This window comes from Triturus cristatus, chromosome 2_1 (assembly GCF_964204655.1).
Source record: "Triturus cristatus chromosome 2_1, aTriCri1.1, whole genome shotgun sequence".
Lineage (NCBI taxonomy): Eukaryota > Metazoa > Chordata > Amphibia > Caudata > Salamandridae > Triturus > Triturus cristatus.
Window position 1 is genome coordinate 274,733,150 of NC_140581.1, and position 17,753 is coordinate 274,750,902.

General features: G+C 47.4%; 1 protein-coding gene across 16 annotated transcripts in view; it reads left to right on the forward strand.

The window, feature by feature from the left end:
• The window catches only part of NIPBL (NIPBL cohesin loading factor), a 1,722,939-nt gene that overhangs the window by 1,027,583 nt on the left and 677,603 nt on the right, over positions 1-17,753 (forward strand). For all 16 annotated transcript variants that reach the window (XM_085631078.1, XM_085631072.1, XM_085631074.1 and 13 more), the window contains one exon: positions 1,616-1,759. In XM_085631078.1, the coding sequence (XP_085487204.1) occupies positions 1,616-1,759 (144 nt within the window). The remainder of the gene's footprint in view (positions 1-1,615; positions 1,760-17,753) is intronic.

Sequence of the window (17,753 nt, forward strand, 5' to 3'; positions counted from 1 at the left end):
CTTGAACTATTTTTTTTAATGTTGACACGTTTTTCTTGAGGATCCTGAGTTCCACAGTACCTACATCAAAGTAATGCCTGGGTACTAGTATCCCCGTCTTATCGCATCAGTCAATTGCCATAATTTTCCTAAGCTAACTGAACGCTTCTAAAAAGACATCTTAACACAAAGCATCTAACGTAGAATAACATTAACCAGAAGGCTTCAAAGTTATAGCACTGACAGGCCATTCAATGTGTTTTATTATTTGCTCTGTTTCTTTGTACCTAATGCCCTACCTCCTTTGCTTCATCTCAGTCACTTACACAAACGATGTGCCTTATCCTATCTGATTGCAGTAGTCTTTATTGCAGAGTCATCAGCATTCAATGCCAGGCACCCTTGACAAAGATGACAAATATATTTGAATCTCTTACAGTTATTTGGTTTCTGTTGTTTTAAGTTTTTCTTTGCCACTTGGCATCAAGGATTTTCACTTATAAATGTTAGTGACTACTATTCTGTGTTGTTATATATTTAATTTCTGTTTTTAAGAAAAACTGATTATCTTTTTCTTTAAGATTCCAGTGATGTCTGTTTTTGGAAGGTTTGTCCAATGTGTGTATTCCAACACCTTGACATTCTAGACATTGAGATCTCACATTTTTGTTGGCTTAGATGAGTAGTAGCATTTCAGACTTCACACAGTTATGTAATACCAAGCACTTTATCATTAGCACTAGGTTCCTGGTGGCAGCAACTTCACCCACTTTTCAAAGAAACTTTGATATTGTATAATGACATTTATACTGAAAGTCATTCTTTGATAAGATAACATAATGATAGTTAAACCAATATATTCAGTCCCTTTGTTCCTAGTGCTTCATCCAAGGTAGAGGGAAATCTGCACAAAATAGCCAATTTATTCTTCTCTTCATACTATTGCAAACAATTCAACTTTTTTTTTATAGCTTTGCTTCCTTCTGATTATCAGAGGCCTAATCATACAGGTTTTTAGTACTGCTAATAGCATGCATCCAATATGGCCCTCATTCTTTAACTTAAATGTTTCGATCTAAATATTCTACAGGGCAAAAAAATTATCCACCAGAATCAACTTGGCCAAATATACAAATCTTTGTTTGGTATTAGTCCACCTACACGCTCAAACTGAGTGCATTGCAATAACATCTCTAAATATATTCATGCTACAAAAGAAATGGCAGTTTTGGAGCATTTTCTAAATTCACTCCACCTACCTCCCCATGCTTGTGCAACAAACATTAGTTCTACAGAGGGAAAACCATAATTTGTAGATTGCATTTGAGGTGTTTGGTACTTCAAATTTCTGCTTGACTATAGTTATTCACCATAGGTCTGTTGTGGATGCCCAGATTTTAACTTTTAATGTAAAATAAGAGGCTGTTCTGGACCAGACCATTAGACAGTGAAATATGAACAACATATACATCTGTAATTGAATGAAAAGCAAAACCACCATTACAAGTAAGTAACTTCTTCCTTCATCTGATAAGTTATGAGTTTGAGGTAAAACATGTTAATATGACTATTGTTTATTTGTTGGGCTATAAGTTTGATAAAGTGAACTATACTTAAACGTTTTTGTTGTTTCAAGGTTCATCAATTCAGTAACAAGTCCACTGAGATGGCTTTGAGAGTGGCCTCACTAGATTATCTTGGAACAGTAGCAGCACGATTGAGGAAAGATGCAGTCTCTAGCAAAATGGATCAAGGATCAATAGACAGAATTTTAAAGCAGGTAATTATTCTTTCCCTGACATTACCAGTTGCCATGCTTTCCTAGCATATAGAAATCTGACTTTCTTTCACAGCTTCGATGTTGCGACATTTAAAGTGATATATTGTGCTATCCTGTTAATCCTGGTAAGTTTGAACCAGGACCCCCGAATGGCTCATTTTGGTAATGCAGTTTTATCACTTAGTGTTCTTGTATTTTATGCACTGCTAGTCACAACATTTTATGATTATTATGAAATGATTTACATTTGATCTGCACATATTTGCTTGGTCACAGATGATTGTTTGGAATCCCATCTCTTTTGTCTGTTAGGGATCAGTCAGGAAATTCAGGCTCTCCCTGTATATTACCATGTACTAAACAGATACATTTCTTTTCTTCAGGATAGCTGGGGTAAACAGTGTTCGGTTCCTTTGGACCACGCTTCAAAGATGCAGCTTGTCATTGAGTTTTAGAATAGTTTAATTGCACTTTGAAATCCCTGGTGTTTAGCTTAATTTCCAAAGAACTTTAAAACTGTAGGAAGGTGGCTCTGTATATGGTATGCCCACTAGGTGGTTATACCGTCCAGAGAGTCCAGGGGTTCCCCAGAAGTGTGCAGTTCTCAATGTAAAACTCAAAGTGCTCTTTTAGTGGTAGTGTGGGCGAGAGCAAGCTTTATTTCTTGATTTACAATGTCTTTTTGTGATGATGATCACATATTTTTTATTATTATTTATTTATTGGCATTTTCAAAAAAAGTTACAGAAACACGAAATGCAACAAGCCAGTATACCAGCGATGCATATTCAGGATTAAAAAACCTGCACATACAGATCATTACGATTGTAATACAATATGCGCCCATCTCACTAATACTAAACAGATAAATATAAGGGATTTCCACAGTGCAGCACCAGTCTAGAAAGGAGCATGTGGAGAACACAATCACAAGACTAAGCCTTTTCTCATGTCACTTGCACTGCATGCAGGTTAACTATAAAGTAAGACAGCTTCAACAGCTCACATAAGCCCATCAGTTGACCCCATGTGTGTCAAGGCGTCCCCATCTGACCCCTGCCTCTCCCGGGCCTAAGTGATGAATGGTTCTCAAATGTCTTTAGGTCTTGAATTGGGAGGCATCAGTTCCCAGAAGGTGGTTAATTGGGAGTGAACATGTGTAACGTCACTGATCCACTCCTTGATGGAAGGTACCTTCCTCCTCCCCTAGTGTACAGCAATTTGGCGCTTGGCAAATAGGAGCAATAGCGCGTGTAGTTTGCGTACCTTAACTGGTGTATCTTTAACATAGCTTAGTAATCCCAGCAGGGGGGTGGGTGACAAAGACATACCAACGATCTGGTTGATCAATGAGGAGATCGCAGACCAGAATGTCGTGAGCTTCGGGCAGTCCCATGCCATATGTAAGAAGGATGCAGGAGAAAACTCTCAACCTCATGCAATGCAGACCTATAGGTGTCCTGTAAAACCGGTGGAGGAATTTGACATGAATTAGGCAAAGCCTGTAAATGGGAGACAATTCTGTGAGTTGACAACAACTATATGACCACTGTTCCTTAGTGAGCGGAGCAGGAACCTCGTCGTTCCACCCCTGTAATGCTCTGGGTTTCACTAATGGTGCTGTATTTTACATGTGTGTGTAAAGGCATGTGACAAGCCTACGAGGTGAAGGTGAGCTCAACAGGTTTTCCAATGCTGACAGAGGCGGTGGGGGTGCCAGAAAACTGTCGTGCAGAGAACGGCAGGCAGCTCGAAGCTTGTGATACAGGAAAAGCTCAGCAAATGGCACCGGTTGACCCTCATCTGCAACTGGGGGAGGAGGCGGGGGGGGGGGGGTCGAAATGTGTTCTGGGGATAGAAGTCTGCAAATGTACAGAGGCTCAGCTTTTGCGCCACTGTTCTGCTAAGTCCGTCTTTTACCTTAGGTAACATAGGGTTATGTGCTAGCGGTATAGAAGGAGCATACAGTATGTCAACGCCCGCCCTTTTTTACGCAGTTCATCCCATGCCTAGGGTAAGGTCTCTGCAGTGTCTATGCCGTCCCGAATGCGGCAGTATGGTTGGTACAGTGCTACACGAAGCGAGAAAGGCGCCACCGCGTCCTTCTCCACTGCTACATGAGGCTGGAAGGGTGTTGGGTGAACCCATTGGTGGAGTGTGAGAAAGTGCCATCTTTCTTGCATGGTATGCCCCCACTTTTTGCTGAATTGCTGAATGTACTTTGACTGAGTGTGCCCTGGACTTCTGCCAATCAGGTGCCCAGGGCCTATGTTCCTTCCCTAAAACACAAAACCCAAATTGGCAAGCCCTGGCCACATGTCAGCCCCTGGTAAATAGTACCCTAGGTACCCAGGGCCTTGTGACCAGGGAAGGCCTCTAAGGGCTGCAGCACTCATTGTGCCACCCTTAGAGGCCCTGTACACTCACACACACACACTGCCCTTGCAGGCTGAGTGTCTGGGTACAAGCCAAAACAAAGAGTCGACATGGCACACATCCCTGTGTGCCATGCCCACCACCTACACTGCCATGGCATACATCAGCCACTCCTCTAGCTGGGTGTCCCATGCCAATGGTGTGGGCACAGGAGCCCTGAGCCCCTACAGTACCCAGGTCCATTCCTGGGCATTGTAAGTGCAGTGCTGCCATATAAGAGTATATGGTGCTGGGAGCTCTTCAAACACGAGCGCCACAGCACCATAATGGCAACACTGAAGACTGAGAAGTTTGGTATCAAACTTCTCAGCACATTAAACCCACACTGATGCCATTGTGGGATTTAATGTACCAAGCACCCCAGAGGGCATCTTAGAGATGCCCCCTGAAACCTAACCTACAATCCACGTCTGTTCTGAGGCTGCCTAGGCTGCCACACAGCAGACATGTTGCTGGACCCCTGGGTAGGAGAGCCCCTGCTCTCCTGGGCCTGCAACAATGCACATCCTGGGCGAGGTGCTAAATCACCTCCCCCAGGATGGGCAGGGGAAGCTTCAAAGGCATGCCGCCTCTGAGAGCTTCCCCAGGCCACTGCAACCCCCCACTCTGGCGGGAACTTTGGCCGGAAACCCCAAATAAGGACAGGGGATGTGCCAGCCTGCCAACCCCACCCCTCAAATGGGGGAGGCGAGGTGAAGCACATCTCCGGGCTCTCGCCATCTTGAAGATGGGAAGCCCTGCCCAATCAGGACTAGGCTCCTGCCCCCCTCCCACAGGAGGGGGCAGGATAGGGGGTGTACCCACCCCAGGACAGGGACCCATTGGCCCCTGCCCTTCACCTACCTGTAACGCCCCTAAATCTAGTATTTAGGGGCACCCTGAACCTTCCTTCCCCAGATCCCAGATTCGAAACTACAAGAAGAGCAAGAAGAACAAAGACCTGCCCTGCAGCTGCTAAAAAGAGGAAGACACCAACTGCTTTGGCCCCAGCCCTACCGGCCTGTCGACCCTCGAATCTGCTCCTGCTCCAGCGCGGCATCTCTCGTGGCCAGCAACCTCACCAACCCCGGAGGACCTGGCTACCTTTTGGCTCTAAGCCCCTGGGACTTCCATGAGTAGAGGCTCTACTCGAAACCTATCTCTAACCCCTGGCAGCAGCCCGGAACCGCGAACCCAGCACACTCTGCACCAGCCAAGCCTGGCCAGTGCCGGAGTGAACAAAGACCCTGAGGACGACCCCACGGCGACTGTGACCCCGAGTCCGGCACCCAAGGACCTCCCTCGACACTCCTGAAGAAGCCTACAGCCTCAGAACAAGGTGCCCCCCCCCCAACCGCGATCAAGAGAAGGTAAGATTTCCCGACACCAAAAGGCACCCCTGCACGCGGTGCCCCACGGCCCCCTGTGCCCAATCCCGGGGTACCTACCTATCGTCAAACTACCCAACTTACCTCTCGAAGTGGTGGTGGCACCTGAAGAGTCCTCGTCCCCGACCTTGCAGTCTTTTTCTAAACCGGAGATTTCCCATTGAAATCCATTGAGCACCCGAAGGCTCAAAAGCCCTCTGCACCCAGCCGCCCGAGTGGCCCTGGCAGTGAAAACTCTACACCTACCTACTTCCCCACTTGCCCTGAGTAAGTGACCAGGAGCCCAGCTCCCACAGCCGCGTGGCTTGCCAGTCAGCAGCCACCAAACAAGGCCCCCCTATCCCTCATAGGATAACATTGGGCCTAACTCTCTCTGCACCCGGCCGCCCTAGAGCCGCTCAGGGTGAACCAACTGTACCTACCGGACCCTGGGAGACCCCTGAGTCTATGCCCAGAACCTTAACTCTGCCAGTCGAGTACTTACCTTTAAACCGATAGCTCAGTTTTCTCCATAGGGTAACATTGACTGGCTTTTCCTGAAATTTCTTGTGTGTAGTTTTCAAAACTTAAAATATTCACCAAAAATCAGCCGAGTAACGAAAACGAAAATACTCACCTGCTCTTAGGTGAGCTCACCGTGCTGGATTTTGGTGCCCAGCACTGACTCTGAAAAATACTTACAACTGTACTTACCAGTAACCCAATTTTATCCCTTAGGAAATCATGGACTGTTTTTCTGTGAAATTTCTTATGTCAATTTCTGCAATCTTTAAATATTCTTTAAAAATCATATAATATCTGAAAACGTAATTACTTACCTGTTTTGGATAAAGGTCCCAGTACTGAGTCTAGGCACCCAGTACTGGATTACAAAAGTAGCGAGAACATTCTATACCTGTAACTTGAATTTTCTGCCATAGGGAATCATTGACTGTTTTCTATGAAATATTTTCTAAGTGTCCACTTTTAAAATGGCAAAATATTGTCTAAAAATCATCACAGCAATTAAGTCGACTTTTATCACTTGATTCCAAGTACTGACCCAGGCCTGAATCTAAGACCCAGTCTTGGAATTCCAAAAGTAATCCTAAAAGTAATCTGTGGCAAATAACATGAAACTTCCATTGAACTCAATGCATTATTGTGTTTAAAATAGTGTTGCCTATTGCAACCACTTGTAACTGTTTACAAAAGTCAATTGCATATTGCAAAAGTATTTATATAAAACATCTCATTCTGAGAAAGTATACTTTAAATCCAATTGTTGGTTCTAAAATAAAACAAGTATATATTTTTTTATATATAAACCATTGGCCTAGAGTTCAGTTATTGAGTGTGTGAGACCATTTGCTGACTGAGTGTGTACAACAAATGCTTTACACTGTCCTCTGATACTGCCTTACTGCTCGACCAAGTAACCCTTTAGAGAGTAAGGTTATATCTAACTTTAGCCTCTGCCAAGCCTCTGGGGACTGTGGACTCTCTACACACTGTACCTATTTGGGAACAGTATATACAGAGCCACTTTCTCACAACATTCCCTTTTATGACATCTGCAAAGCAGCTACATGGTCTACACCGCACACATTCACAAAACACTATTGTGTAGATGTGCAAACAAAACAGCAAGCTAGTGTGGGCCAGGCTGTACTCAAAACATTATTTCAAACCACTGCAACAGATACTGGTTGTCACCGCTAAGGAGGGGTACTGCTATACAATCTATGCTTAGTGTGTGATCTGCAGCTCATATGCCTCGAACGGCAAATGCTACTTACCAGTATGCATCTGTTCTTGGCATGTAGAGCTGCAGATTCACACTCGCCCACCCACCTCCCCGGCTACCTTTATCTGTTCCATTATTATCTTATTTAGATACAGCATACATGGGCATCTTATCTGTTTCTCACAAAACTCCATCATTTCCCTGCTGGTGAAAAACAATCTGAAGATGGAGCCGATGCCCATGCACCCTATCATCCAAAGGAGGAGTCACCTATCTTGTGACTTCCAAAGACTTTTCCAAGACAAAAACAAGTGCGAACATCCGGGCCCAACACCAGATGGCGATCTATGCTTAGTGTGTGGATCTGCAGCTCTACATGCAAAGAACAGATGCATACTGGTAATTAGAATTTTCCTTTGGTTATTCGCATGATTTTTAAAGAATATCTTTAGATTTCAAAACTCCACACTTGGTCGTCTTTTGGAAGAAAAACAGTGCATTGAAATGAATAGGCTTTTTCAGTAAATTACAGGTAAGTTACTTTGTAAGTTACCTTTCTTACTCAGTGCTGGATACCTGGATTCATCACTGGGACATTTTCTGTAAACAGGTAAGTAAATACGTTTTGGTTATTTGTGCGATTTTTTTTTTTTTTTTTTTTTTAAAGAATATTTTTAGATTTTAAAACTCCACACTTATTTTGGAAGAAAATTGTCAATGTTATCCTATGAAGGAAAAACAGGTTATCGACTGTGGGAGCTATGGTTCTGGGGTTAGGCTCAGGGGTCCCCCAGGGACTGCACTGTTACACCCTCAGCGGCACTAGGGCGGCCGGGGGCAGTGTTTTGAGGCCTAATGTTATCCAATGGGGAATAGGGGGCCTCCGGTTGGTGGCTGCTGACAAGCACGCCACTGGCTTGTGTGAGCAAAGCTCCTGGACTTTATCTGAGGGCAAATGGGGAAACAAGTAGGCACAAAAAGTGCACCCTCCGCGGCACTGCGGTGGCTGGGTGTGGAGTGCTATTTCGACATCGAGCACCCTGTTTTCTATGGAGAACCTCTGATTTGCAAAAGCAGTGCAGGCAGGGAGACGAAGGACTTCTGGGTGCGACCACCACTTGGAAAGGTAAGTTGGCAAGTTAAGGGTTGGTTAGGCAGTCAGTTTGGGAGCACAAGGCTGTGGGGCGTCGGGTGCAGGGGTGCCTTTTGGGGTCGGATCTTCTTACTGACTCCTGGTCGCGATTGGGGGGGGCCTTCTGGATTTAGGCTACAGGTGTCTGCTGGAGGCTTGAGGCAGGTCAGGGGTCACTGGATATTGGGTCAGGATCGCCGGGGTGACCTCCTCGTGGTGTTTTTCCACTCTATCTCGGTCCGGGGTCGGTGGGTGCAGAGTGGGCTGTATTAGCGGTCCATGGCTGCTGCCAGAGGTTGCAGTTGAACAAATCCGGTGTTCACGGAAATAGCAGTCTTTGGAAGTGAAGGCAGGCAGGTCCTCCGGGATTTTTGAGGTTGTTGGCTGCAGGACACACCGGGATTTCGCAGGAGCAGGTTCGAGGGGAGACCGGCTTGTAGGGCTGGGGCCAAGTCAGTGGGCATCTTCCTCTTGTTAGCTGGCTGCACAAACTTTCAGTCCTTCTTTTTCTTTTCTTCTTGTTGTTGCTGGATCTGAGGAAGCAAGGTTCAGGGTAACCCCTAAATACTAGATTTAGGGGCGTTACAGGTAGGTAAGGGCAGGGACCAATGGGTCCCGTCCCCGGGGTGGGTGCACCCCTTATCGTGCCACTCTCCCGTGGGAGGGGGCTGGAGCCTTTCCCTGGTTGGTTGGATCCCCCCATCCTCAAGATGGCGGGGACTCGAGTTGTGCTTCACCTCGCCTCCCCCACCTGAGGGGTGGTGTTGGCAGAGGTGGGCACATCTCTTTCCCTCACTTGTTTTTCCGATCGGCTCTCCCGCCCAAAGTGGGGGGTAGAACCAGTGAGGACCAGTTGTTGAAACATCAAATGGTCTAGGGAAGCTCACAAAGGCGGCATGCCTTTGAAGCTTCTCCTTTGTGAACCCTGCCCATCCTGGGGGTGGAGGCTTGGCACCTCGTCCCAGGCCCTGAGAGCAGCAAGCTCTCGACCCAGGATTCCAGAAACCTGTCTGTTGGTGACAGCCTAAGCTGCCACTTAGTCAGGTCACTAGAAGTTGGTCGAGTTTCAGGGAGCATCACCAAGATGCCCTCTGTTGTGCATTTTACATTATATTCCACACTGGCATCAGTGTGGGTTTAATGAAATTAGTTGGCGAAGCTGCCACCTTCGCTCAACTGTCGCCTGACAGAAATCTGTCCTCACAAAAAAATCAAACCCCCTAGCAGCCCTTTTCCTGTTAGGCCTAGCAAGGTCAAAAACAGCTTCTCGTGCTAAGAAATTGTTCATAGAGATCAAAATAGCCTGGGGTAATACATTAGATTGTCCAGGTTGTGACTTTAGGTAAAATGGAAATTGGTGAGCTCTCTGAAGCTCAACCTTCCAGTCCCAGTGATTCAATTCCGGGAATGCCTCTGTAAAAAGCTCTATCACAAACTGCCGCGTGTCCTCGCCTTCTGACCCCTCTGGAATACCTAAGATCCAAAGGTTATTCCTTCTCATCCGATTCTCTAAGTCGGAGAGCTTCCATGTAACATCATCTTTCTGATATTTTAACGTCTCTGTGAAGCCCTTCTTTCTAGCATGTTCATCTTCGAGCATGGAGATTCGATGCTCCGCTTCTCCTACCCTAACACCGATGTCTGTACAGGTCTTAGCCATCCTCCTGATGGTGTTCTGAAGCTTACGGCAAGCCCCCTGCATCCGGGCACTCTGGAGCCTGGTCTCAGCACGATGGGCAACAATAGTCTGGTAAATCATATCCAGGGTAATCTCCTTCGGAGGGTCATGGGCCAGGTTTATCACAGAAACTACTTCCCCTTTATCCACCAAAGGCGGGTTGCCCAATGAGGTTGTGAACGAATAGTCCCAGTCCAGAGTACCCGCAATACCATTACTCCCCCCTACCTCCACATGTGCTTTAGGTCTGCGGACTGTTCCTATCTGGGATATAGACAATTTTTCTTGGCCTGTGCTGTCTGTATCATAGTTAGCCCCGTCTTTACTTAAATCTTCTTCCTCGGATGAAGATGAAGGGTCCGACAGTGAAAAGAAATTATCCATTAGGTCATTTTCTACACCACCTTCAGCTTGGTGAAATTCCTGTGGGATACTTTGCTTAATCATAGCCTCCTTATTTTGTACCTCATTAACCATCAGGCTGGGAGTTCTGTGTTTATTCCTCAAAGGAACTACATTGCCCATAATGCCACTGGCCAAGGGGTTATTTTGGAGATTGGATTCTTCTCCTGAGACAGCTCCTGAAGTTAGAAATATCTTAGAAGTGCCAAAATCCTCAGAATCCCCCGGGTTCTCCTCAAGCTTCCCACCGGGTGCCCTTTTAAAATCAAATGCTGCCACATCTGTGGGTTTAGCTGCAAGGTTCATGTCTGGACAGAGGGCCGCCGCGGCAGAATCAGGCCCAACAACAGACACAGCAACAGGCATAACATCGCTGGAAGTTGCTACCCTATCATTAATTTTCAAGTTCTCTACTCCCTGAGCGGCCTTTTTGCTTTTGATAGTCTGAGTTTCAAAAATCGAAGGTACTATTTGTTTACCTCGGCACAACGTTGTTTTCATATTGACCTCTAGTTGACCGCTGCTGCTGCCACCGCTGAGGTTTCCTGAGTTTCCTGCATTTAAGTTCTCATTAACGGGAGTGGGGAGACTGTGAGAAAGTGGGTTTCTGTTGCAGTAACCCCCCCCTTTTTTGCCTAATAGCTGATGCACTTTTCCTCGTTGTGCCCTGGGCTCCTGCCAATCAGGTGCCCAGGGCCTGTGTTCCTTCCCTAAAATACAAACTCCCAATTGGCAAACCCTGGCCACATGTCAGCCCCTAGTAAATGGTACCCTAGGTACCCAGGGCCTTGTGACCAGGGAAGGCCTCTAAGGGCTGCAGCACTCATTGTGCCACCCTTAGAGGCCCTGTACCCTTACACACACACACTGCCTTTGCAGGCTGAGTGTCTGGGTGCAGGACAAAACAAAGAGTCGACATGGCACACATCTCTGTGTGCCATGCCCATCTCCTACACTGCCAAGGCATATGTCAGCCACCCCTCTGGCTGGGTGCCTTATGCCTATGGTGTGGGCACAGGAGCAGGAGCCCTGTGCCCTTACAGTACCCAGGTCCATTCCTGGGCACTGTAAGTACAGTGCTGCCATTTACGAATACATGGTGCTGAGAGCTCGTCAAACACGAGCTCCACAGCACCATAATGGCAACACTGAAGACTGGGAAGTTTGGTATCAAACTTCTCAGCACATTAAACCCACACTGATGCCAGTGTGGGATTTAATGTACTAAGCACCCCAGAGGGCATCTTAGAGATGCCCCCTTACAGCTAACCTACAATCCACGTCTGCTCTGAGGCTGCCCTGGCTGCCACACAGCAGACACGTTGCTGGACCCCTGGGTGGGAGAGCCCCTGCTCTCCCGGGCCTGCAACAATGCACATCCTGGGTGAGGTGAGAAATCTCCTCCCCCAGGATGAGCAAAGGGAAGCTTCAAAGGCATGCCGCCAGTTGGAGTTTCCCCAGGCCACTGCAACCCCCCACTCTGGCGGGAAGCTTGGCCGGAAACCCCATACAAGGACAGGGGATGTGCCAGCCTGCCCACCCCACCCCTCAGGTGGGGGAGGCGAGGTGAAGCACATCTCCGGGCTCTCGCCATCTTGAAGATGGGAGGCCCTACCCTATCAGGATTAGGCTACTGCCCCCCTCCCACAGGAGAGAGGCAGGATAGGGGGTGTACCCACCCCAGGACAAGGACCCATTGGTCCCTGGCCTTCACATACCTGTAACGCCCCTAAATCTAGTATTTAGGGGCCCCCTGAACCTTCCTTCCCTAGATCCCAGATTCGAAACTACAAGAAGAGCAAGAAGAAAGACCTGCCCTGCAGCTGCTAAAAAGAGGAAGACACCAACTGCTTTGGCCCCAGCCCTACCGGCCTGTCGACCCTTGAACCTAATCCTGCTCCAGCGCAGCATCCCTTGTGGCCAGCAACCTCAAAAACCCCGGAGGACCTGGCTACCTTTGAACTCTGATTCCCTGGGACTCCCATGAGTAGAGGCTCTACTCAGAAACCTATCTCTAACCCCTGGCAGCAGCCCGGAACCGCAAACCCAGCACACTCTGCACCAGCCAAGCCTGGCCAGTGCCGGAGTGAACAAAGACCCTGAGGACGACCCCACGGCGACTGTGACCCCGAGTCCGGCACCCAAGGACCCCCCTCGACACTCCTGAAGAAGCCTGCAGCCTCAGAACCAGGTGCCCCCCCAACCGCGATCAACAGAGGGTAAGATTTCCCGACACCAAAAGGCACCCCTGCATGCGGCGTCCTGCGGCCCCCTGTGCCCAATCCCGGGGTACCCACCTAACCTACAACTACCCAACTTACCTCTCGAAGTGGTGGTGGCACCTGAAGCATCTTCGTCCCCGAGCTTGCAGCCTTTTTCCTAACCGGAACATTCCCATTGATTTCCATTGAGCGCCAGAAGGCTCAAAAGCACCCTGCACCCAGCCGCCCAAGTGGCCCTGGCAGTGCACTCTCTACACTAACCTACTTCCCCACTTGCCCTGAGTAAGTGACCAGGAGCCCAGCTCCCACAGCCGCGTGGCTTGCCAGACAGCAGCCACCAACCAAGGCGCCCCCCCTTTCCCTCATAGGATAACATTGGGCCAAACTCTCTCTGCACCCGGCCGTCCTGAAACCGCTGAGGGTGAACCAACTGTACCTACCTGACACTGGGGGACCCCTGAGTCTATGCCCGGAATTTCAACTCTGCCAGTCGAGTACTTACCCTTAAACCGCTAACTTCATTTTCCTCATAGGGTAACATTGACTGGCTTTTTCTTGAAAAATCTTCTAAGTGTGAACTTTTCAAAACTGCAAATATTCACTAAAAATCAGCCAAGTGACAAAAACGAATTTACTCACCTGCTCTTAGGTGAGCTCCCAGTGCTGGATCTTGGTGCCCAGCCCTGACTCTGAAAAGTGTCCACAACTATACTTACCTCTAACCCATTTTTCTCCCATAGGAAACCATTGTCTGCTTTTCTGTGAAATTTCTTCTAAGTGTCTACTTTTGCAAATTTGAAATATTCTTCTAAAATCGTACCATTTCTGCAAACGAAATTACTTACCTGTTTTTGATAAGGACCCCAGTCCTGGGTCTAGGTACCCAGTCCTGGATTACTAAAGTAACGATAAAGTACTCTACCTGCAATTTGAATTTCTTGCCATAGAGATCCATTGAATGTTTTCTTTGAAATATTTTTTAAGTGCTAACTTTTGAAATAGCTAAATATTATTTAAAAATCATCACAGTTGTTAAGTCGACTTTCATCACTTGATTCTGAATACTAACCCAGGGCTGAATCTAGGAGCCAGACCTGGAATTCCAAAAGTAATCTGAAAAGTAATTTATTACAAATAACCTGAATTTACCATTGAGCTGAATGCATTGTTATGTTTAGGAAATAGGATTGTTTATTGCAACCAACTGTGACTGTTTACAAAAATTTATTGCTTAAGGCAAAAGTATTTATATTCAACCTCTCATTCTGAGAAAGTATATTTTTATCCCCTTTGTGGTTCTAAAAATAAAACAAGCATATATTTTATATATATAAACCATTGGCCTAGAGTTCAGTTATTGAGTGTGTGAAACCATTTGCTGACTGAGTGTGTACAATAAATACTTTACACTGTCCTCTGGTACTGCCTTACTGCTCGACCAAGCTACCACTTTTGAGAGTAAGGTCATACCTAACTTTGACCTCTATCAGCCTCTGGGGGACTGTGGACTCTGTACACCCTGTACCTATTAGGGAACAGTATATACAGAGCCACTTTCTCACAGAGACATACTGTTGCTGCCGCTATCGCCGCCACTGTACCGCGGACCTTCACCGACTTAGGTAATTGTTTTGGCGCCATTCTCCTTTCCCTGGCAGAACACCGAGAAGAGGGGGAAGCTACCGCCAGGCAGCAGCGTCCAATCCGGGACAATCTCAGCACCCGAGTCAGGTCCTTCTGGGGTTCACACAACAGCCACCAAATTATTCCCCGGGCTTCTCCGTCTTAGTGCCTTAAAATTAATTCATTTTGTGAATACTCAATCTCTCAGCTGCCAAAACCAAAACGCCGTGGGAGGGTTTCTCGGAGAGAGCTCTCAGGCCAGCTCACTCGGCTGTCTGACCGGCTGCCATCTTGCCGCCTCTCTCAGCTGTCACCAGGTATCCTGATGCTATTCCCCGTAGGTCAACCACTGCTCCTGCAGTGGCCAAAGCCCTCCTTGGTATCTTGAACGGGGTCGGTTTCCCTAAGGAGGTAGAATCAGACAGAGTTACAAACATTATGTCTGCATAATTGAAACACATGTGGGAGGAGTGTGAAGGGACTTGCAAGTTCACTACCCCATACCACCAACAAGCCAATAACCTGGTTGAAAGATTTAACCAGACATTGAAAGGTGTGATTGGTGGACTCCCTGAAACATTCACAAGGAAATAGGATGTCTTTCAGTGCTGTGTTTTTTCCTACAGCGAAGTGCCCCAGAAGGTAGTGGGGTTCTCACCCTGTAAACTTCTGTTTGGACATCCTGTTAGGGATCCTCGAAGTCTCGTAAAGAAAGGATGGGAAAAGCCCTCAAAGAGCTAAAATAAGACGTAGTGGATTATGTGATTGGCCTTTGCTCCAGGATGGAAAAAGCACGCCAAAACCTTCAGGCCAGCCAAGAGCTTCAGAAATAGTTTATGACCAAAAGGCTGCTATGGTTGAGTTTCAACTAGGGCAAGGGGTATGGTATTGGAGTTGGACTCTGTGCCACCCAGGGTCCTTAAGGACTAGTAGAGTGGACCCTACATTGTCCTTGAAAGAAAAAGGGAGGTCGCCTATATGGTGGACCTTGGCAGTGGTAATAATTCCTCAATTGGAAATGCATGTCAACCGCCTGAAGCACTACTATGATTGAGATGATGTGACCATGCTCATGGTTACAGATGAAGGACAGGAAGCTGACTGTGAACTTTTCCCTGATCTCCTCTCCAGCAAATCCAAAGAATGGGTCTGTTGGTGGTGTGGTCTTGTCAGACACCCTCACTGACCAACAACAGGCTGATTGATGGCAAGTCCTCAATCAGTATGCTGAGCTCTTCTCTCTGACCCCTGGCCAGACTAGCTGGTGTACCCATAATGTGGACACTTGTGACAGCCTACCTGTCAAAAATAAAACTTACAGGCAGTTATATGTCAAAGAGAGCATCAAAGCTGAAATAAGAAGATGCTGGAATTTGGTGTAAATAAGCCCTCAGAGAGCCCCTGGGCCAACCCAGTTGTCTTAGTCCCTATAACTCACTCCAAGTGAGGAAACAAACATTTGGTTTCGTGTGGACCATAGGGGCCTCAGTGCTCTGTCAAGAACAGATGCTAATCCAATGCCTAGAGCAGATGAATTTGACAGGTTGGGGGCAGCCAAGTATCTGAGTACTTTTGATCTCACATCTGGGTACTGGCAGATAGGTCTGACCCTGGAGCAAAAAAGAAATCTGCAGTCTCTACTCCATGTGGTCACATCCAGTGTGTGATGCCCTTTTGGATTAAAGAATGCCCCTTCCAGAGGCTGGTGACCCAAATCCTTGCTGGATTGGAATCCTTTAGTGCAGCTTATGATGATATTGCTGTCTATAGCTCCCCCTGACTGGATCATTTGATCCACTCTGGAAAGGTCCTTTAGGCTCCGACGAGTGCAGGCCTCACTATCAAGGCAAGCAAGTGCCAGATTGGGCAGGGAAAGGTTTTTAATCGGGCCACCTGGTAGGTGGAGGCAAAGTTCAACCACTCCAACCTAAGATCCAGACAATTCTGAGCTGGGAAGCTCCAACAACCCAGACCCAAGTCAGGGCATTCCTTGGCTTGACTGGGTATTACAGGAAGTTTGTGAAGAATTATGAGTCCATGATGAATCCCCTCACAGAACTCGCCTCCAGGAAGATACCCAAGCAAGTCAACTTTACACTCTGAAGAATGCAGTTTGCTCTGCCCCAGTCCTGAAAGCTCTAGATTACTCCAAGCAGTTCATTATGGAGACAGCTGCCTCTGAGCATGGGATGGGTGCAGTCCTAACCCAAAATAATGATGACATGACCAACCTGCTGTGTTTCTAAGCAGGAAACTACTCCCTACAGAGCAGTGTTGGAGTGCCATAGAGAGGGATGCCTTTGATGTGGTCTGGACCCTGAAGAAGTTGAGGCCATACCTGTTAGGAAGTCAGACAGACCGCAGGTCTCTCAGATGGCTACAACAAATTGCTATGGTTGTCCATATCCCTGCATGGAATGGACTTTACAGTGGAAGATGGACCTGGGACTGCCCATGCCAACGCATATGGCCTTTCCAGGTTCTTCCACTTAGATGATGAAAAGGTTGGTTGTATCCTCTTTCGTTTCAGCTCCCCTGTAAGTCACTAGTAAATGGTACCCTTGGTACCTAGGGCATGGGGACTGAAGAGGGTCCCCTTGGGACAACTCACCAAGGTCATTCCACTACAGCTTGCATGCCTTTGTGTAGTGAAAAATGACAAAGTAGACATGGCACACTGCCTGTGTGCCTTGCAGTACTGCACAAGGTATAGCTAAGTCACCCCTCTAGCAGGCCTTACAAACCCTATGGCAGGGTGCACTATTTCTCAGGTGTGGGCATATCTGCATGAGCAGATATGCCTCTACAATATTTAAGTCTATTCTTTAATATTGTAAGTGCCAGAGGAGCCATAAAGTGTACATGGTCTGGAAACTCGACAACTCGACTTCCCTAGCACCATGATGGCTTCACTGAACCCAGGAGTGTTTGGTACCAAACCACTCCTCTTAATAAACCGATACTGATGCCAGTGTTGGATTTATTAAAACATGTACTCAGAGCGCACCTCGGAGGTGCCCCCTGAAGAACTACCAACCCTGGTGTGTTCTCTTACTGGTTTTAGGCAGCCTGCCACCACCAGACATGTTTCTGGATCCCTGAGTCGAGAGCCTCTAGTTTCTGAGGCCAGAAACAAAGTACATCCTAGGCAGAGTTGTGTCCCCTCCTGTCCCAGGTTGGGCCGAGTGCTCGAGAGGTAAGCTTCAAAGGCCTCTGCCACCTTTGTAATGAAACCCCAGCCTCTGCTGCTAGCAGCAGATGGCAGCCCCTGGTTCAAACCCCCTCTTTTGGCAGGTGATCCGGTGGGAAATTTAAGAAGAATGGGAGTTGTGCCCCTTTCCGCCAACCCCACCCCTCAGGTGCTGGAGGTGATGTAAAATACTTTTCAGTGTCCACCATCTTGAAGAT